Source organism: Eretmochelys imbricata, chromosome 12 (genome assembly GCF_965152235.1).
Source record: "Eretmochelys imbricata isolate rEreImb1 chromosome 12, rEreImb1.hap1, whole genome shotgun sequence".
NCBI classification, from domain to species: Eukaryota; Metazoa; Chordata; order Testudines; family Cheloniidae; genus Eretmochelys; species Eretmochelys imbricata.
The window spans coordinates 13,889,974-13,912,419 of NC_135583.1; the positions used below are offsets into that span (position 1 = coordinate 13,889,974).

General features: G+C 38.3%; 1 protein-coding gene across 18 annotated transcripts in view; it reads left to right on the forward strand.

Moving 5' to 3' along the window:
- RPGRIP1L (RPGRIP1 like) overlaps positions 1–22,446 on the forward strand; it is a 141,314-nt gene that overhangs the window by 50,537 nt on the left and 68,331 nt on the right. For 13 of the 18 annotated variants that reach the window (XR_013347609.1, XR_013347610.1, XM_077830837.1 and 10 more), the window contains 6 exons: positions 5,279–5,385; positions 5,619–5,669; positions 8,652–8,831; positions 10,142–10,259; positions 12,718–13,170; positions 17,685–17,836. Coding sequence is in view for 13 of the 18 variants with exons in the window: in XM_077830837.1 (XP_077686963.1) it covers positions 5,279–5,385; positions 5,619–5,669; positions 8,652–8,831; positions 10,142–10,259; positions 12,718–13,170; positions 17,685–17,836 (1,061 nt within the window). In the remaining 5 variants the exon portion in view is untranslated. Of the gene's footprint in view, positions 1–5,278; positions 5,386–5,618; positions 5,670–8,651; positions 8,832–10,141; positions 10,260–12,717; positions 13,171–15,108; positions 15,577–17,684; positions 17,837–22,446 lie in introns of those variants that run through there. The other 5 variants (XR_013347611.1, XR_013347613.1, XM_077830847.1 and 2 more) reach the window with 4 other exon arrangements.

Sequence of the window (22,446 nt, forward strand, 5' to 3'; positions counted from 1 at the left end):
AGCAAAGCGCAGTGGCCTCCCTCTGACACAGACAGAGAGGAACTCCAAGCCACATCACTATCCTACTGCAACAGTTCAGAATTCCTTCGGCCTCCTGGGACATATGGGGACATATACTTAAATGGATTGACATGATAGGCTTCATCTTAGGAAGCTGCAGTGCTGGTTGAGCTTTGTGTACTCCCCAAATTATCATTCACTGCATATGATGGTTTGAGTACCCATATACATGGTATCTTAGCCTCTTTTCAATAATGGATAGACCTATCCAATGTATGTGTAGGCGTTCCATTTGCTTTCTCTTAACTGACTTTGACTTTATTTATAGACTCCTCTGCTCATAGATTGGGGGACCCACCTGGAATCTTTGCAGACTCAAAGACTATGATCAGGTGGAAGATTTAGTTCTCCATACAAATATAAGATAACTGAGAGCCATTCGTGTAGTTTGTGACACTTTCTTTCCCCATATCAAGGGAAGGGATTTACTAGTATTTACGGACAATACAGCAGCCATGTTCTATGTGAACAGACAGAAAGGGGCCAGATGGACCCTTCTTTGCCAAGAAGCAATGCTGCTCTGGAACTTTTTGTATCAACTCAGTCCATCTCAAAGCCTCACACCTTCCGGCTGTACAGAACAGTCCAGCAGACCCAACTGAGTAGGTCTTTCACAAGTACAAACAAGTGGATTCTGCCCAGATACAGTCAGGTTCATTTTCTAACTGTGGGGAATTCCCCATGTTGACCTGTTCGCAATCTGCATCGACAGGAACTGTCATCAGTTTTATTCACGAGCAGGTCTCTCAAAGACTCATATACTTTAAGGTCCGAGGGGATCATCATGATCATCTCCTCTGACCTCCTGCCCATTGCAGGCCACAGAACCTCACCCACTCACTTCTGTAATAGACCCCCTAACCTCTGGCTGAGTTACTGAAGTCCTCAAATCATGTTTTAAAGACTTCAAGTTACAGAGAATTCATCTGCTCATAAGGATGCTTTCCTGTTGCTCTGGAAAGATAATCTCATGAATGCATATCCTTCAATTCCTCTCCTACTCAGAATGTTAAAAATCAAGCAGGACTATGCTTGAGTGATGCTTATAGTATTGACATGGCCTTACCAGCATTGGTTTTGTACTCTGCTAAGCCTCTCAGCCAGGGCTCTGTTGACACTACTCCTAGACCCAGAACTGATCTCACATGACTATAGTTTCCTTCTCCATACCAGCCTAGAGGCCCTTCACCTTACAGCCTGGATGCTCCATGGTTAACAGCTCAGGAGGAGATCTGTTCAAAACATCCTTTTGAATAATAGGAAGCCTTTTACTAGGAACTCTTATCCATCGAAATTGAAGAGAGTCTCCATCTGGTCTCAGCAAAAAGAGGTTTACCCAGTCCGGGCTTCAATACAATATGAGCTGAACTTTTTGTTATACCTGAAACAACAAGCTCTTGCCATTAGTTCCATCAGTGTTCACCTAGCAGCTATCTCAGGTTTCCACCCTCCAAATGATGATTGCTCTCTTCTATAATCCCATGTCAATTGTGTTTTTGAAGGGTCTGGACCAAATAAGATCTTCTACCTGGGAATATATTTTCCCTTTGGTACTTAAAACTAGTGTTAGCAAAATTAATGAGCCCTCCCTTTGAACTGCTGGCCACCTGTTCATTGCCCCACTCTCAATGAAGATAGCCTTTTTGATGGCAATTACCTTGGCTAGGAGAGTAGGTGAATTGAGAGCTATGGTATCTGTCCCACCATATACAATCTTCTGTAATGACAAGATATACTTTCGCCTTCATCCAGTTTCTGGCCAAAGTGGTTTTTCACTTCACATCAATCAGGCAATATATTTACTAACTTTCTTCCCTAAGCTTCATGCTCAAAAAGGTGAGGAGAAAATCCACACTCTGGATTTTGGGAAAGTGTTAGCATTCTACTTGGACAGGACTACATTGTTTAGATTGTCCTCACACTATTTGCGGCACTTGTGGACAGGATGAAGGGTCTTCCAGTCTCATCTCAGAGACTCTCATCATGGATTGCCTCCAGGATATGTTTGTGCTATAGAACATGGTGAATATAACTCCACCAAACAAGTGGCTAGTCCATTTAACCAGGTCACACACAGCCTTTGCAGCCTTTCTAGCTGAAGTGCCTCTTCTGGACATTTGTAAAGCTTGAACTCCTGTTTTTTGAAGTGTGTTGCACATGTCCATTCCATGACCCGCCCTTCTTGGAGTCTGTCTGGGAAGAAGGAACTGAGTACAGTCAGGGCAGCTTTGCCCTTTATATCATTGTACAAGCATGAGACAGCAGAGAGCAAGTGCACCAACCTGACGGATATTAATAAGGGGAAAATCTCGGATACTAGTGCACTGGATGTGCACATACCTGAAGTGGAATGGACATGTGCAACACATCTCAAAGAACAACAGTTACAGAACAGTTATTAACCATTTTTTTCATTTTTCCTCTCCACCGCCACTTTCAATTTAACACTGATGGGTTGGCATGAAGAGTTCAGTGTATTCATTTAGAGAAAATACAGACTTAATTTTTATTCACGGTACAGATGAGTTTCAGATTTTGTGAATATGTGGGGAGGAATATTTAAAAGCTATCTAATGTTTAAATTAACTACAGGTTTAATGGCCAGCTTATTTAAATTCTTTCTATTTTTAACAGGAATGCATAGATCAGCACAGATGCTAGCTGCCGCTTCCCGCAGCTCCCATTGGCCAGGAACGGCGAACCGCGGCCACTGGGAGCTGTTGGGAGCCGTGCCTGCCGATGGTCAGCGTAAACAAAATGTCTCACGGCCCGCCAGCAATTACCCTGGTGGGCCGTGTGATGAAGGTTTCCGACCCCTGGATCAGCACAATGTGTATAGTGATTACAGCTGAGGATATTTGCACAAAGGGGCTTTGAAAATTGTTTGTTTTGCCAAAATATTCTCCTACATGCTGGCAAATAATTCTGTGTTAGAAGGACATATTTTTTAAAAAGTAAAATATTGCTACTTTTGAATACAAGACTGTTGTGATTGGCAGAAGCTGCTGATTATTGCTAATTGAGAAGTAAGGAGTGGGTCTGAGAAATGCCTTAAGTTTGTTCCATGAAATTCTGTTCAGATTTCAGTGAGAGAAACTTTTTTCATAAATTCATAGATTCCAAGACCAGAATGGACCATTCTGATTATCTAGACTGACTTCTTGTATAACACAGACAACAGAACTTCCCCAAAATAATTCCTAGAGCATATCTTTTGCAAATCACCTCTTCCTTTCTGTTACTTGCATTGTTCAGGAAAATTTTGTCAGCCTGACAAAGTAATAACAGAACATTAACATTCTAATGTAAGGGTGGGCTCCTACTGGTACTGAAGTAATAATACCACACACACTGCACAAGTAATCCATGGAGTAGACAGTCTCTCTAGGAGGGTGGTAGAGAGCTGGGCTGGGCATTCTCCCAACAACCCTCCCTTCACCCCCAGAACACGGTCTCAGTGGCCCAGTCCCCTCCTTTGGGAGCACCATATGGAATATTTCTTAACTTGAGTGCTTGACTTTTCAACCTAAAGGACATCAATTTAACTTCATTTGCTTGTATGGAATTAGTATATAAGGGCTTGAAAAGTCCTCTCACCCACATCCATGAGGTGGATCTTTCCTGACCACGTACTACCCACAAGTTTAGGCTTTTGCATAAGAAAGATAGGTTTCAGAGTAACAGCCGAGTTAGTCTGTATTCGCAAAAAGAAGAGGAGAGTGTTTCTATAGCACTTAGAGTTGTGAAGATAACCCTCTAAGCAGTAACCCAAGTGTAAATTGGTGCAATGATGTCTTCTTGAGTCTAGAGAGACTGCTCGTGTCACAGCTTGTGTTAGGGGGAAGGAGGCCTAGGTGGTGCTGCTGTTGCTATTAGTGCAGCCACCACCACAGGATTTGTGTGCCTGGGGAGGAGTATTTGCTGACCCCCCCGCCCCCCCCCCCCCCCACACACACACTCCATGTTTTCTCCATGGTTGTAGAGAATTAAACCATTGCTAGTGGTTCTGTATTGCAATTGAAAATGAGTGTTTTGTAGTGGGAGAGAGTATGTTTGCCCATTATGATTTTTGAGTTGAAAGGCATATCAGTTGAGACGGCTGTATACAGGAAAGTTGATTTAGCTGATGAGTTCCCTTAATTTTAGTGATTGTGTCATATAAATACAGAAAAAAAAATTAGTTTAATGCCAGTATTTGAAACCTTCAGAACTAGGATCTCTGGTATCTGCTGAGTTTAGTCCTCAGAACTAAAAAGCAACTCTGTAAATATAGATAAACTATGGAGCATGTCTTGAGGTCAACAGAAAAGGTCTTAGCACTAAGAGGCTGTCAGAGACTATTTTCTTGAAAGGAGAAGGATATACTCTCAACTAAATGTGTAGTGTTTTATCCAATCAACTCCTGTTAGTACAAATGGGAATTGCAAAAGCTAATGCTTGCACATCAAGTTGACTGTATCTCCAACCAAGAAAATTAATGTATAATATTACAGCAAATGGTGAGGGAATATAATTTTGGGACCCTCAGTAGATAGTCACAGGAGGAGGAATACACATTATAGAAAACATTGCAATAAACCAAAGAAAGTGGTAGACATTTTCTACATCTGTATTTGGAAAAGGCTTAAATGTAGGACTGGTCTATATTAGAAAAGTTGCACTGGTAGAACTAAATTTGGCCTAATCCTGAAGTTTCTATACTTCATCCTTACTGATGCAAAATTCCTATTAAAGCTTGCTAGCTATTGATACAGATTTAATTGCATGTTAGTGGATAATTTGGGGAAATCTTTACACCCCATGCCAGATGAGTTAATGGTTGACTAAGAATATCACACAAAAATAGTTGAAAATACTTAGTGTGATGATGATCAAGGTTTCCCTGTATATCAATATGCTTCTTTTTAAATGTAGATTTTTTTTAATGCATTGAGTTGAGCTTTAATTTGAGTAATCAGTTACTCAAAAATTAAAAATTAATTTTTAATCAGTAAGAACAACCCTCCCAATATTAGTTCCAACTACCAGGTCAAGAAAACCTATGTTCAACCTCATTTTTCAACTAGCTAAGACCATATGACTTGCTACGTATAAGGAATGGGGAACAAATATTTAAAAATGCATTTATTATATAGAGGTAGACTTGAAAATCATTATCACAACTTTTTGAGTTATATTGGATTAAATGGAGTATGGTGTTTGTTTTTTGTTTAATAAGACCAAAATGAGAAGCTGACCCAAGAGAACAAAGAACTGCAATTGCGTTATCTGGAACACAAGCAACAGCTAGATGAACTGAAAAATCACATGAAGTTTTTCACCAAGGTAAACTTTTTTCTGTTTAGAAAATGACCAAAAAAAGCTTTCTATGTTTTATGCATATGGCAAGTACTCTTAAAAGCAAAACCAAAAGAATGCAGAAGTATGATGGAGTTTATTTATTTATGATATCAGGCAAAGTGTCATGTTTAGTGAGAATGCACCATGTTAGTCTGAATGTATCTCTCCATTATTCATTCACATCGGATAACACCTTTTATTGACTATTTCTGTTTCAGGAGAGTGATATTGAAATGGCAGAACTCAGTGAAGCTCTCATGCTTATAAAGGTAACTTATACAGAAATTGATCACATTTTGGTCTGTCCCACTCTACTTTTTAACTCTGTGATGACTTTTGCATGTTCTCTACACAATGCCTCAGCCTTCAAGAGGTGAATCGTTTGTCCATCTTTTAGTAGCTAGTGCTTCTTGTTCGTACATGTGCATATGTCACTCTCCTGTGACAGGAAAGCAGAAGGGAGAGAGGAAAAGACGGCAGGATGAAATTTATTTAGGTTATGTACATATTTCATAATAACACCAAAAGTGAATTAGGCCAGGTCGGTAGACAATTGCTTTCAAAACTTTACCTTTTTTTTTTTTTTTTTTTTTCAGTGAAAAGAGTTGCTCTTTGTTTGTTTATTTATTACTTTACCCTGTCACAGTGCTGATCAAAAACAACTTTTTGGTCACTAATTTTGAAGGCAATGGAAGTATACTCCAAACTAAAATGTTAAGCTCTGAAAGCACGATAAAAAGATGCTCTCTGGTTCCTGAACACCTGTTCCTGCTTATTTATAAAAGAACCAGAAAAATCCTTTTTTCTCTTGCACATCGTTTGTAATTCTGTTGTTTACAGCAAGACTGAAATGAAGTGAAAGAGAATAAATGAATGGAAAAGATTGTTTCCTGTGTTCAGGCGAATCCTTTTTATTTATTTTTTTTCTTTTAAAAGATTCACATATGATCCATCTTGGACTCTTAAAGATAAATACCATTTCTAAAATCAAAAGATCCACAAACAAACAAATCACTATTCTAAACTTTTTTTTAAAAGACTGGAATAGAAAAAGTATTAATATCCCACTAGTATTGAAAACCCTAGTGTCAGTGGCTGAGGCAATGTAAAGGATTATGATCTTGGGTGAAAAGCCAATGAGGTCTTCCAACTAAAACTCTTTCTATGCATATAGATTTCCTTTATTTAAAATAAAAAAAAAGGGGGGAGAAGAGTCACTTGCCCTGGACTTTAGGGGTCATACCAGTTTTTTTTAAAAAAGCATAGAAAGCACCACAAGAATAATAACTCTGTATTAACTAATACGTGATTCAGCCCCCATAATAAAGATGCCTCACATAAGCCATATTTGAGAATATATTCCAACTCATGTCTCCTCACCAGCCTGCCTAATAGCCCATATATATGTGTTGAATAAAAGAGGTGATAAATATACCTCTGCATGAGCGTGCCCTCACAGTAGAAAAGCAATCCTCTCAGATGTCATTAATCCTGAAGAATAAAACAGGGAATTAAAAAGAAAGCTAAACAAAGTAAATAATAACATAATTAGAATTGTATCTACAATACAATATTTTTCAGTGTTTTCCATGAGACACCCATACGGTCTGTTTTGCTGAACTTAACAGGACTCTGTATTTTCATTAGTCTGAATATTTTGGATGAGCCTGTAATAATGCAGAATTGACAAACAGCACTTAATCTGATTAAATTTACACTGATGATGTCATCATCTTCAAAACTGTAATAATCCAAATGCTATAAAATCAAAGTAGCAAATTACATTGGGATTAGCTGATTGATTGATTGATTGAATTTTTGGGTTTTATACTGGGCCCCATAACAGTAGTATATGAGCACCTTCCATGTAAAATCAGTAGCACTGGCCAAGTCCTTAAGTAGTTTAAAGAATCTCTCACGCTTGTTGCTTTTTGGGTACAAAACACTCATGGGGTGGGTTTTTAAAAGATTTTTAGTAACTTTCTCTTTTGGCAAGGGTTTAGGTGTAGAGGAAGGTATCAGTGCTGGGAGTGACCTTCTTATGATGGATGATACTTATGTCATAATAAGATCATGACATCCAAGAATCGGATTTCTCATACTACAAAAAATCAGAAACCAATTTTGGAGAAGCAGGTTTAGACAAAAATTTTAAAAAATGGATGCCGAACATTAGCGTCCTAAATTTGTATTTAGGCACTTACGAAAGTTGTCTTGATTTTCAAAAGTGCCAAGCATCCAGAAGCTTTAATGTGCTTTGGATGTCCAGTACAGATGAAGGAGCTGCACAAGGCCAGGGAAACTGTCATATGTAGCTGCCCAGGGTCCCTGTACTGCCAGGAGATCCATATGGATGCACTTCTTTTAAAGTTAATAACAGCTCTGTGCTGATGCAGGATCTAATTTAAGAATTGGATCCTAAATAAGGATTTAGGAGATGAACTTTAGACACTAATATTTTTTAAGATCTTGCCTTAATTTCTAGTCAGTTGCATTAATGGATTGGATCTTTTCAACTTGGCAAAAGTCTTCAGATCCTTTGTATCAAGTCTTTTCAATTGCTTTGTTTCCACGGTATGCATCCGATGAAGTGAGCTGTAGCTCACGAAAGCTCGTGCTCAAATAAATTGGTTAGTCTCTAAGGTGCCACAAGTACTCCTTTTCTTTTTGCAAAGACAGACTAACACGGCTGTTACTCTGAAATTTGTTAAAACTGTACAGCTTTGGGCCATGTAAAGGACAATTGTAAATTTGTGGCTTATTTGTGGCTTTTCCGTGTGTGTGTGTGTGTGTGTGTGTGTATGTATGGCTGATTCTTCACGTTACCAAAATATTTACAGAATTTTGGAAAGACTGTATGTTATCTTTCAATTCTTACTGCTAAGTCATCAAGTCATTGTCGTTAATGATACCTAAAGTAAATCTGTAGAAATTTATTACTTTCAGTTGATGAATAGAGATTTGATTTCTTCTAGGTATCTTGTGTGATGTCACTGGTTCCAGATAGACAATGAAATATAGGATAGTGCAAAGTCCTGAGAGGTGCTGAACTAACTTTTTTCCCAGGCACTGGCAGGGGGCACTTGGAAACTCACAGAATTAGTCCTATAATAGTTTATTTTGTTGCCAGAATAAGACTGAATATCCTGTGTCTTAGTGTCTTGTTCACAGTAGATTAAACCAAGCAAGCAAACACCAAATTGTACTGCAGAATTGTTCTCCAATAATAAAATATAAACTTTTTCTTGTAGGTTCGCAAACAGCAGAAGAATGGGGACCTTACCTTTTTAGAGAAAATAGAAGATGACGTCCACAAAGACATGGAATATGCCATGCGGGAGCTTCAAATAACACATGCAGAAACAGTGCAAGAACTTGAAAAGACACGGAATATGTTAATTGTGCAGCATAAAATTAACAAAGATTATCAGGTACTAAACTGTTCACAGTGGAAAATAACCTATAACAAAATACTAATATTAGCAGCACCTTAATTTTTTTCACTATCACGAAATCTTAATTAATGGTTAAGACTTGTGAATTGAGGAAGTTTTCAGCATAAAGAACTAAATATTGATATATTTGAGGTCATTGGGAGATTTCCCATTGTGATAAACATTGGCTATAAGGGTGAAATTCAGAGGGATGGGAGTGGATGAAATCCACATTCCATAGCCAGGGACAGCGTAGCCTGTTTGCATCTGCAATGTTCGGTTTAGTCCACAGGATCCACATAGTTGTAAGCTTCCTCTGCTTGCGCATTCCTTGAATACAAGCCTATTTGTGGCTATATGTGAGTTCTGATTTGAAGTATACAGGCAAAGCAAAGCTTCTGGCCCAGTCAGCTACTCTGTTCACTCCTCCTCTGGCAAACTCATCTCTGCTATGGAACTGCAGACCTTGTTCATGTAATGGATGTCATTCTAAACCCATAAAAATTTGAAATCTAATCACTATTGTTAAAAATGAGGCTTGACTACACAGAGCAGTGTTAAAGCACATTAGGGAACCTGTACAGCACACCATCAGGGTTCACACAAACCATTTAATACGCAACATATTTGTGCTTTAGAAATCAACCCCCTTGGGATGCATTACCCCTCGGTGTAGACCAGGCCTGAGTCTATTTCTGTTGAAATTAGAATAGGTCGTTGTGTTAATTAATCGGAAATGGTTGCTATTTTTGCATAGTCTCAAAATATGGGTTCAATCTTGAATTTAAATGATTTTTTTTCTGTTAGTCATCATTGTAACTCCATGGTTTGTGCCAAAGAAATGGTGACTACTCTAAAACTGTGGCATAATGTATACAAAAGTGGTAACAGCTCTTCCCCTACCAATCTGGGCTGACTAGAGGTGATCTAGAAGCATTAGAATGAGTGCACTTAAAAAGTCAGTGTTTGCCAGTCTGTAGTTACTACAGTACCACAATCTCTGCTCTCCTAAGCAATAGGGAGATACTATTCTTATTGCAGATACTTGGAACAATAAATGTTGATTATTTTTTAAATTGATACTAATTGACCTAATCTATATTCTATTATTAGTCCCCTGAGTTGTCCAGTTTTCCCCAAAATTAATTCTTCAATTTCAACAGTTGACGTCTGTCCTTGTACATAATTTAGAATATTTCTGTCAATAATATTATATTGTTTAACTCTTCCAAAAAAAGGAAATGAGACCTTTTCCCCCACATATGATAAATTATCAGAATATACTATCTTTACTAATATTCTTTCAGACTGAAGTTGAAGCAGTAACGCAGAAGATGGAGGGTTTACAGCAAGATTATGAGTTAAAACTTGAACAGTATGTCCATCTTCTTGACATTAGGGCTGCACGCATCCGAAAATTAGAAGGTACATTTTTAATCCAGTTTTTGATCCTATTTGATATCGCTAATCTGCCAAGAATTATTAGGATTTAAACATTTATTGTTTTTAAATTTGTTAGTAATCTGAATATCATCCTCATAGGATTTTTCTGTTCCTAAAACTAGAAGGCAACATCTAGCATTGGGATCCACTAGCACGGATCCACCCCTTTGTCCATATAGTGTCTCATTGACTTCAAAGTTGAAAATAAAACCAGCAGCCAAAGAAGCAAAACCCTGTAAAAAGTAGCTGTCTATGAAGCAGCTATTCCAGAATAAGGGTAGAACTAGTTTGTGATGTGTATTATACTGTATATTGAAAATGTATCAACCTCTTAAAATGGTGAGTGCCCCTAAAAACCAGAAATCACTGCCTAATATACTGCAAGATACTACAGTATAATAATGAATTTAACCCCTTCCTCCATATAGATATCATAATATGTAGTACAGCAGTCCTTCTTAAACACTTGCAATTCTATAAAACAACTAAATAATGCAACTACAGTATTTGCAGTATTCACCACAAAAAGTATAGTGTTGTACTGCAAATATTGGTGTCACTTTATGCATAAAGGCAAAATTGGAAAGGTTTTCAGAGCAACCAGTTCACATGTTTGCCTCAAAAGAGAGATCTCAAGTATGAGAAAATGTTATACAGTAGAAGCTCAGAGTTACAAACACCTTGGGAACGGAGGTTGTTAATAATTCTGAAATGTTCGTAACTCTTAACGAAACATTATGATATTTTGAAAAGTTTACAACTGAACATTGACTTAATACAGCTTAGAAATGTTACTATGTTACGTAGAAGAAAAATGCTGCTGACCCTTTATATTTTTTTTAGTAGTTTACGTTTAACACAGTACTCTACTTTATTTGCTTTTTTTTTTTTCTTCATCTTGTCTCTGCTGCTGCATGATTGTATACCTCCAGTTTCAAATGAGGTGTGTGGTTGACTAGTCAGTTCATAACTCTGGTGTTTGTAACTTGGAGGTTCCACTGTACATAAGTAATTAACATCTCTGGTTTGTCTTACATTAGAAACAGTAATACTCCAGCATTTTTATCTTATTGCTAAAATATTAAATTAGATGCAATTGTTTTTTTCGTTTTTCTATTTTCAAGTTTACATTTGAAATCGCTATTATTTCCTAATATTTAACCTTCTTTTAATTCTTCAAAACTCATTTTATTCTTTCCATTAATTCACAAATTATTGCTGAGTTGAATGAAGCCAGCTTTGTTTTTCTTTTTCATTTAAAATATGATTTTACATGTAAAAATAAAAAAGCAATAACTAACAAGGACTAATACGATTCATAGACACTAAGGTCAGAAGGGACCATTATGATCATCTAGTCCGACCTCCTGCACAACGCAGGCCACAGAATCTCACCCACCCACTCCTGCGATAAACCTCTCACCTATGTCTGAGCTATTGAAGTCCTCAAATCGTGGTTTAAAGACTTCAGGGAGCAGAGAATCCTCCAGCAAGTGACCCATGCCCCATGCTACAGAGGAAGGCAAAAAACCTCCAGGGCCTCTTCCACTCTGCCCTGAAAATAAGCATTTTAATAATGGCTCAATTCTTTTTATGTGCTATAAAAGTGTATCCTATTTATGAAGAATATTATGGTGACTTGGGCCCTGATTTTATTATTTTCTCTTTCAACAAAAAAATAAAACTTATTTTGTATACTTACTTACTTTTGTATATTTCAACTGCAAAAATGCCTTCAACTGCAAAATTTCATCACAACTGAATGCAGTGGGTCTTTGGTCAGTAAGAAAAAGGGAATGAGGCTCTTTTACGGGTCCCAAATGTATTTGATTAGAAGGGAGGAGAAAGGGAGATGGACTTACCTGAACAGAGCCAAGGTGGGAACAGGAAGATGGCAGACTAGTAGGGTGAAGGCATTGACCCACTATATGCCTCAGTGGGAGGTATTTATACCCTATGCATTCTATAGAGAACTTTCTCTGTCATTAATCCTCGACCAGCTCTGCAAACATATGTAGCTTAACTCTCTGATGTGTTTTTTAACCTAGGGCTCCCTTTTTAAAAAAAGATGTTTCATTTTAACGCTTCTTTCTCATAACTGCCTTGCAATGGATTATTAACCCCAGTGCGCTGAAACTATGGTGTAAAAACAGTGTATTTACACTGACTTCAGTGGAGTTATTCCTGAGTTTTACGAGCGTGACTTATATGAGCACTAGGCCCCATATATAAAACTTGTGAATCATTTAATACCTAGAAGCAATTATACAGATTAGGAGCACTGAAATGTTTTGAAAAAAACCAACATCATTTTTTAACATTATTGAATTACCCTTTATTTTCTCTGTATTCAGTCATTTAATCGAGTTCTGTTGCAGCATTTGTTGATGACAAGAAAAAGATTTTCATGTTTAGCTCAATTTCATGTTGTTTGTTGTAGCTCAACTAAAGGATATTGCCTATGGTACCAAACAGTACAAATTCAGACCAGAAATCCTGCCAGAGGATCCAGTAGATGAATTTGATGAAAGTGTCCACCTAGAAAGAGGAGAAAATCTGTTCGAAATTCACATCAGCAAAGTGATATTTTCTACAGAAGCTGTGCGTGCTTTTGGTGACCAGGAACCTGCAACTTTCTGTACATATGCATTTTATGACTTTGAACTACAGACAACCCCAGTAGTTCGTGATCTTCATCCATCCTATAACTTCACTTCACAGTATCTTGTGCACGTGGATGACTTCTTTTTGCAATACATACAGAAAAGCACTATCACGCTTGAGGTTCATCATGCCTTTGGCACAGATTACGAAACAGCTGCAGCATGTCAGCTGAGGTTCCATGAAATCTTGGAAAATAATGGCAGGATCTATAATACAGCAATTTTAGTTGGTAAGTAACATTTCAAAGTGTATTATGTGTGATATTTTAACTGACAGTTATAACCGTACATATTTGTAAGCACAGAATTCATGTTTTACAACTTTAAAAAAAGAAATATTGTATATACAAGACCAAATTCTGCTCTGGGATGTGAATGTATGTTTCACATTTGTCAGTTAGCAGTTGTGGGCAGGTCCTGAAGGGAACAATTTTGCCCATAATGGAATGAACACTCAGGATGTGTGTACCAGTGATAACAATGTAGTGGTGTCTGACTATGACATATATTCGAGGAGACAATGTGAATAAATTAACCTAGCAAAGATGGACTATCAAGTCTGGAAATAATGTGTTGATTCTTTCGATTCTGCTTTCCTAGGGCTTCTGATTTTAGGTTTTAACAGACAAAACACCCCAAGTAAAAAAAAGAAAGACTGGAAAAATAAAACACTGGAAATGGCTACTTGTATCTAAAGACATGAAGCAGTAATTTAGGTTATGGGAATGTGACTTCTAAAGAACACTACATGTTCCACATTAATTTGTCTCTGTAGACCCCGCTTTTGCACACTAAAGATTCCCTAGTGTGCTTTAACATAGCGCTGTTTGAAACATACGATGCTGAAGCACACTAGGGAACATTTCATAAGCAGTAAGATTGCTCATTACAATATATACAAATAGAAAGCCCTGAAAACCCCCAATTTTTGGACAGCTACATAAAACTCAAAAATTGTTAAAAGTAAATTCTGAAAAGTAAATTAATAAACTCCAAAAAACAGAAGTCCTCACTGTACCTCACCTGTGAAGGGTATTTATGAATTAATGTGCTTGTACCCATGTGAAAAAAAATCCAGGACTAATACTAACTTTTTATTATAGAGAAATACGGGCAAAAATAATAGTAAGCAGAACAATAAATTATAGAATTATACTATTATAGTACTATTTAAATCCTTTTAGGTATCTAAAGTAATGTATGTAATAGATATCAAAAACTATGCAACGTTGACAGCTTTTCATTGTACCATAAGCATTTTAAATATAACCTTTAATCATTAGACTTTTATACAGTTAAAGTTATATAAAGATTTTTTCCATACCCAAAGATTACTATTGGTTTTGGGTGAAATATTGGCACCACTGAGGTCCGTTACAAAACTCCCATTATGTCAGTGGCGCCAGAATCTCACCCATTGTATTTTGTCCTGTTTCTTATATTTTAAAATTTGCTTTCACATGCATATAGTAGAGGCTCCTCAAATTGGAGGCGTTGCCTACCTTGTTTTGCGTCAAATATTGTTACTTCATTGACGATAGGCTTTCACCCAGGGTCTTCAGATTGTTTCACCTTTACATACATTATACCTTTACATGTCAGTGTTGCTTTCCTATTTTCCACTGCCCCAGCCTACACTGCACATGTATTAGTACTGAATGCAATTTAAAAGCAAAATAAGCCCTATACTGCTAAACGTCAGTGCTTTATAGCTAACCAAATTGTAATTTTAAGTAAACCGTTTCCTTGGTCAGTAGAGAAAACCTGGATTTGTGCTGGAAATGGCCTAACCTGACGATTACTTTAGATAAGGTATTACCAGCAGGACAGTGGGGTGGGAGGAGGTATTGTTTCATATTCTCTGTGTATATATAAAGTCTGCTGCAGTTTCCACGGTATGTATCTGATGAAGTGAGCTGTAGCTCACGAAAGCTCATGCTCAAATAAACTGGTTAGTCTCTAAGGTGCCACAAGTACTCCTTTTCTTTTTGCGAATACAGACTAACACGGCTGTTACTCTGAAACCAGAGAAAGGAAAGTGCTTGTAGTTCAGATCAGTCAATTGGAGTTCACCATATAATGCTAGAGTAATGAGCCATCAAAGAGATATAGATGTTTGTTCTGGTTATTTATTACATAATGTCGATATTTATGTTTGAACATTTCAGGAATGGGCAGGGTTCCTCTTCAAGTAGTGTCCCTATGGGTGCTCCCCTGTAGGTGTATGTGCGCCCCTGTGCTTCCAATCAGAGATCTTTGTTAGCAGTGTCTGTTGAGCCTGCGTATGTGCTCTCCCTCCCTCCTGGTCTGCCTGGAGGCTATCTAGCACTGCTCCAGTGAAACCCATTCACTTCCTTCTCAACCACCTTTTGGCCTGGAACAGAGCAAGCAGTCCTCCCTTCCATATCTGTGTCATTAGCATAAGTAGTCGTTGTTTTTGTTTCTTTTGTTCTCCTGAATGGTTAGTTTCCTTTTTTACTCCTTTTGGGATTTGAGATGTGTCCCCCTATGGGTGCTCCACAACCCACCCTCTGCCCCTCTACTTCCGAGTTCTCTATAGGGCTCTGCAGTAGAGAAGGAAGTGGATGGGATTCGCCCGCACAGTGCTAGATAGACAGCCTAGAGGCAGACCATGAGGGAGGTAGAGCACATGCGCAGGCTTAAAGGACACTGCTACCAAAAATCTCCAATTAGAGGCCCAGGGGCTCACATACACCTACAGTGGAGAACCCATAGGGACACACATCTCGAAGAACCATCGTTACTGCACAAGGTGAGTAACTTCCTCTTCTCTTTCATTGCGTCAGATGGAAATTTCCATGACACACTAGATATTTATTTGTCATTAAATGCTCCCAATGGGATATTTTCCCATCACTATGGCATTTTAATGCAGTTATTTTAACAATTTCCATTTTAATCAGAGTTATGTTTAAAAAAAATGCCACTCAGTCCTGCTTCCCCACCTTCCATGGTGTCAAATATCTGGTTTACCCAGATACTGTTGGCTGATAGTTCCACCTATAGTTAAGCTTACCTAACATTTTCCATTATCTTTTATTGGACCAACTTCTCTTGATGGAAGAGACCTGTTTTTGAGCCACACAGAGCTTTTCTTCAGGTCTCCCAAGTTCTGTGTAGCTCAGACTTGTCTCTTTCACCAACGGAAGTTGGTCCTATAAAAGAAATTACCTCACCCACCTTGTCTCTCAAATATCCTGGGGCCACCACGGCTGCAAAATAACTGAAAACTTTCCATTATGTGTTTTCAGTTGCTTATAATTTTGCCAAACTTTAACTGTTCCATGCTTGTTTTCTGCTTCAGGCAGTGTGGGTTTTTTGTTGTTGTTTAATACAGTTTTTAATTATATAAAATCATAGAAATGTAGGGCTGGGAGAGTCCCTGAGAGGTCATCTAATCCATCTCTCTGCACTGAGGCAGGACCAAATATACCTAGACCATCCCTGACAGGTGTTTGTCTAACCCGGTCTTAAAAAAACTTCAATGACAGGGATTCTACAATCTCTATTGGTAATTTCTTCCAGCACATAACTATTCTTTTAGTTAGAAAGTCTTTCCTAATAACTAACCTAAATTTCCCTTTCTACAGATTAAGCCAATTACTATTTGTCCAATTTTTGGTAGACGTGGAAAACAATTGATCACCATTCTCTTTAAAACATCCTTAACATTTTGAAGACTGTTATCAAATCCCTCCTCAGTGTTCATTTTTCAAGACTAAACATGCCCAAACCTTTTCTGATAGGTCAGGTTTTCTAAACATTTTATCAGTTTGTTGCTCTCTTCAGTTTGTCCACATCTTTTTTAAAGTGTGGCACTGAAAACTAGACACGATTCTCCAGCCTCATCAGTGCTGAGTAAAGCAGAACAATTACCTTCTGTGTCTTAGATGCAACATTCCTTTAAATACACCCCAGAATATTACCTGTTTTCACAGCTGCGTCACACTGTTTTCTCATATTCAATTTGTGATCCACTATATCCCTCAGCTCCTTTTCTGCAGTTACAGTATCTAGCCAGTTATTCCCCCGTTTTGTAGTTGTGCATTTGATTTTTCCTTCCTAAGCTTTGTACTTGTCTCTATTGAATTTCACTTTGTTGATTTCAGACCAATTCTGTAATTTGTCAAGGTCATTTTGAATTCTAATCCTAACCTCTAAGGTGCCTGCAATCCATCCCAGCTTGGTGTCATCTGCAAATATTATAAGCACTCTCTCCGTTCCATTGTCCAAGTCATTAATAAAAATATTGAATAGTACCAGAGCCAGGACAGACACTTGTATGACTCTGCTAGATACATCCTCCCAGTTTGACAGCGAACCACTTATAACTTCTTTTTGAGTACTGTTTGTCAACCAGTTGTGCACCCACCTTATAACTAAAACTATTATATGCATATACACATGATCACCTATTGTTTTCTACAAGACCTCTGCCTCATTCAGTGCAGAGGATGGACAAGAAGAAAAAGTATGTTCTCTTTTGTTTAGACACTGGAGTTGGCTGCAAGAGAGCTGGCTTTTGTTTCTGGTTCTGCCATAGACTACTGATGCAGTGCTGACAAACCATATGCATATTCACAAGAGGGTAGAATTAATTTTGCACAGGCAACCTTAATTCTAGGACTTCCTAACTTCTTAGTGTTTGCTTTGCTACTGAAATGTTTATGTAATGACATTTTTTGTAAGTAATATTATATATAATAAAATATTTATTCTATAGGAACTGGAGGACATATCCCAAACTATGGCACAGTGGATTACTGGGTCAGGTTACGAGTTCCTATGGATCAGGCTATCAGACTCTACAAAGAGAGATCAAAAGCTCTGGGATACATAACTTCCAATTTAAAGGAACATGAAAAAGCCCCACAGGTAAGCTAATTTATTTTTGGTATTCACATAGAGTAAGCTGTTCAAAACTTTTTATTTCCATTCAATAGCTTCCTTCCATAGTTAGCTTTTGCTGTGTATATAAACTCTTTTCATTATTTTTTAAGGGATCTTGAACAAGAAAAGTTTTTGATTTTACTAGTTGTATGATATAGTGTATGGTTGTGTCAGGGAGAATAGGTTTTAACCATCAGTCATTAATTGTCACTAAAACTACTAGCTGTTGCTTAATGCATAATTTGAAATTCGATCGTGGAAATACAGGATTTCGTGTTTGCTTATATCAGTTAGACTGATGTCGCAAAAACAGTTTAGCACAGTACAGTAAATAATTTTACCAAATGGCTTTTCTTTGATAGTTTCACAAATTTACAGTAAAGTTACTTAACATATACTACAATAAACTAATATTTTTTACACTGAACTGTTAACTTTTTCCTTTTTGTCTAATTCATCCAGATGAAGTCTATTAACATACGACTATTACTTATGCATCATAACAATAGTAAGCAACAGTCAGGGAGTAAAAGAGGAGAAGTTCAGATGTGTTTGACATTGGCTTAGGAAACAAAAAAACTTGAGCTAAACAAAATGAAACACTTTCTTTAATGGGATAGTGAGTCAGTTTTTGCTTTCAGTTTGTTAGTGTAAATCTGGAGTGGCTTCAATGGAGTTACTTCAGATTTACATCTGTGTAACCTGAGAAATTTGATGCAGTAACTTATATTTAGATCAATGCAAGCATTTTCACTTTGTAGTTGTTAAAAATAATGTAACTGTTAATAATACCAACAGTATTGCAATTTCTTACTCTGGCTTTGTGTTTACAAGAATTGAAGAGTCTTTTCATTGTCCAGCTATACCAAAAGAAGGACAGAAGACACTTGATATGGTTTTAATCAGGCCGCAACTTTATTATTAGCTGTCTGGGAGTACCCATCAGATAAAAGTGTACAGTGCAGGTAATCCCATGTTCATTCAGTAACTACCGACGGGGCTGCCGCCAGCTCCCTGTCTTTTTCTGTCCAGGTCCCACCCAGCCAACCTATTACATGGACCTTACCATTCACCCCCCTCTCATAGGAGGGTTAAGGTAGGCTATAAGAAAGGGGGTTGGCTTCCTGCCAGACCATTCATAGGAACCCCAAATCCACCCCATTCCATTCCTTTAACCAATACCTCCTTTTAAAGCTTTTTACCAAGCCATTTATCCAGTCACTGTATATCTTCCTTATGGATAGGGCCCTACCAAATACACGGTCCATTTTGATCACTTTCATGACCAGAAGGTTTTTAAATTGGTCAGTTTCATGTTTTCAGATGTTTACATCTGAAATTACATGGTGTTGTAACTCTGGGGTTCCAACCCAAAAGGTACCCAGAGGTGGGTCTGATTCCCTCTCCAGCCCAGCGGGGACTCGCAGCTAGGAACCCTAGGCTAGGGTGCTTCCAGCAGCAGGGAGAGGTCGGACTCATCTCCACAAACCTCCTTCAGCTGCAGGAACCTCAAGGGCTGTTGCCCAGCCCCAGAGCTTCCTCCAGAAGGGGGAGGCACTCGAAGGGGGTCTGATTTCCCCCGCCCACCCTGAAAGCAATCTTACAGGGGAAGGACAAGTCCTGTCCCTCCTCAGCCTGGCCAGCACTTGCAGCAAGGGGGAGATCAGATTTCATGTTTTTCACAGCCGTGAAATTGGTAGGGCCCTACCTATGGAATACCTGCGCTGGACATCCGCCCCACACTTAGACTATATGTCGCAACTCATTTAACTCCCTTCACGCATCACATTAACAAAGCCCTTCCTAAACACACTGTGAGGAGGGCAAAAAACCTCCACTCCACCTAGGCCAAGCTGGTGGTGAGGAAAAAATTCTTTCCTAGCCACCCAAAAAGGGGCAACTAGTGCAAAGCCCACAGCAGGTCCTGACCAAAAATGTTTTTTTGCCACCTAAAGGGAGTGAGGATGGGTGCTGCTTCGCCTGCTCTGTGGAAAAGGGCTTATCCCACATGGGCTTGTCTCTTTTCTACCCTTCCGGTCCCAGGGGATGAGTCAGTGTTGCCACGCTGACCCATTCCCCCCTTTTGCAGCAGCTTCTGACCTCTCTCCACTCCCTCCCACCTGTAAAGCACTGTTCCCTTTCCCTCGGCCAGCTAGACAACAATCCCCTCCACACACACTTTGAGGTGCAGTGTGGTCATTTAATTGGTGGCTGCTGGCAGTTGTTAAAACAAGCATTAAAATCTGTATTTTGTGGGGAAATAGGGTGGAAAGAAACCTTCCACACACCTGGCTGAATCTCTGTTGCTTTCAGAAATATTTCCTGTTATAATTTGAACACAGGTAATAATATCATGTGAAGGGCCCAGTATATTCCTCACCTTCACAACTAGTTGCTGTATTGTGCTCCAGAATCTAAGCTTTCATTTATTTAAAAATAACAAAAGAACCCTAGCCCTTATGGTCACAAAAATACAGTGATCTTGAAAATGTGACCCTAATAGAACCTGTTACAAACAGATTGTCTCCCTGAGTCTAGTAGCCTGAAACAATAGCTCTGAGAGGTGTGCACTGCCCCATTCTCTCAGTTGATAAATCTGAAACTGTATGTTCTGTAGGTTTCAGTGACAACATTAGCAGAATCATTCTCTAGAACGATCAATTAATGTGATTTATCCCACAAAATCAAATTGTCCAGATATCAAAAGCCACACCTGAACCAAAAGTTCCACCTTCCTCCAACAACTTCTGCAATGCAATCACGCGCTGGCAGTACAAGTATCTCTGGCATATCAAAAACTAAAAATGTGGAGATGGAATAATGAATTTAATATCAAAATAAATAAGAGGGGAGATACTGAGCGCTATTGGATTACTCATTTTTGTATTTAATTTTAAAACATTAATATTAAAATTACAATTGAAGCTGCTGTGGAATTCTTAGTCTACAACGGTGCCATGGAGTATACAGGTCTTGTGCAAAATGTATGTCCACCTTGCCCCAGAATATGCAAGGTGTTGATGATTTATGTAATAAATTAAGAAAATTTCATTGGCTTTACAGTACTATTGCACCGATATCAGTTGTTAGGGTATTGCTACACTTCAGAACATTTTATTATTGCTCTTCATATGCTGATTTTTTTTTTAAATAAAGGCTTTGGGTCATGGGATGGAAAATAACTGGGACAAATAAATCCCTGGTATAACTATAGAGACACAATAGGAATTAATTTGGATAATTAATTTTAAATTATTGAAAAACGTGTGTACAAATGAGGTTATAATTATAAAAATTATATTGAGACATTGAATAGGGATAGGAATAAGTCAAGGTTGAGATGCTTGACTTTTTCAAAATCTTCTAGGGTTAAAAATACTAATGTAATTTTATACTATAATTCATTTGATTACCTATAGAACAATGACCATAATAGTTTTTTAGACTGACTGAGTTAGAGCTGGGTGCCTTTTTTTTTTTTTTTTTGGGGTGGGGGGGGCGGGCAAATAGTTTATTTGCCAAAAAATGCTGTTTTGGTCAACTAGAAAGTATTCCCAATTTTATGTCAAGTTTGGAGAATAGTTTCCCCCAAAATTTAAGTTTTTTGTTTGGTTGAATGTTTTTTGGGTTTGTCAAGGTTCCTCCCCCACTCTGAACTCTAGGGTACAGATGTGGGGACCTGCATGAAAACCTCCTAAGCTTACTTTTACCAGCTTAGGTTAAAACTTCCCCAAGGTACAAATTAATTTTATCCTTTGTCCTTGGAATATCCACTGCCACCACCAAACTCTAACTGGGTTTACTGGGAAACGTAGTTTGGACACGTCTTTCCCCCCAAAATCCTCCCAACCCTTGCACCCCACTTCCTGGGAAAGGTTTGGTAAAAATCCTCACCAATTTGCATAGGTGACCACAGACCCAAACCCCTGGATCTGAGAACAATGAAAAAACATTCAGTTTTCTTACAAGAAGACTTTTAATAGAAATAGAAGTAAATAGAAGTAAAGGAATCACCTCTATAAAATCAGGATGGTAGATACCTTACAGGGTAATTAGATTCAAAACATAGAGAATCCCTCTAGGCAAAACCTTAAGTTACAAAAAAGACACACAGACAGAAATAGTCATTCTATTCAGCACAGTTCTTTTCTCAGCCATTTAAAGAAATCATAATCTAACAAAAGGAGAAGGAGTACTTGTGGCACCTTAGAGACTAACCAATTTATTGTGAGAAAACCTGGATTTGTGCTGGAAATGGCCCACCTTGATTATCATGCACGTTGTAGGGAGAGTGGTCACTTTGGATAAGCTATTACCAGCAGGAGAGTGAGTTTGTGTGTGTGGTTTTTGGAGGGGGGTGAGGGAGTGAGAGAACCTGGATTTATGCAGGAAATGGCCCACCTTGATTATCATGCACATTGTGTAGAGAGTGGTCACTTTGGATGGGCTATTACCAGCAGGAGAGTGAGTTTGTGTGTGGGGGGGTGGAGGGTGAGAAAACCTGGATTTGTGCTGGAAATGGCCCAACTTGATGATCACTTTAGATAAGCTATTACCAGCAGGACAGTGGGGTGGGAGGAGGTATTGTTTCATGG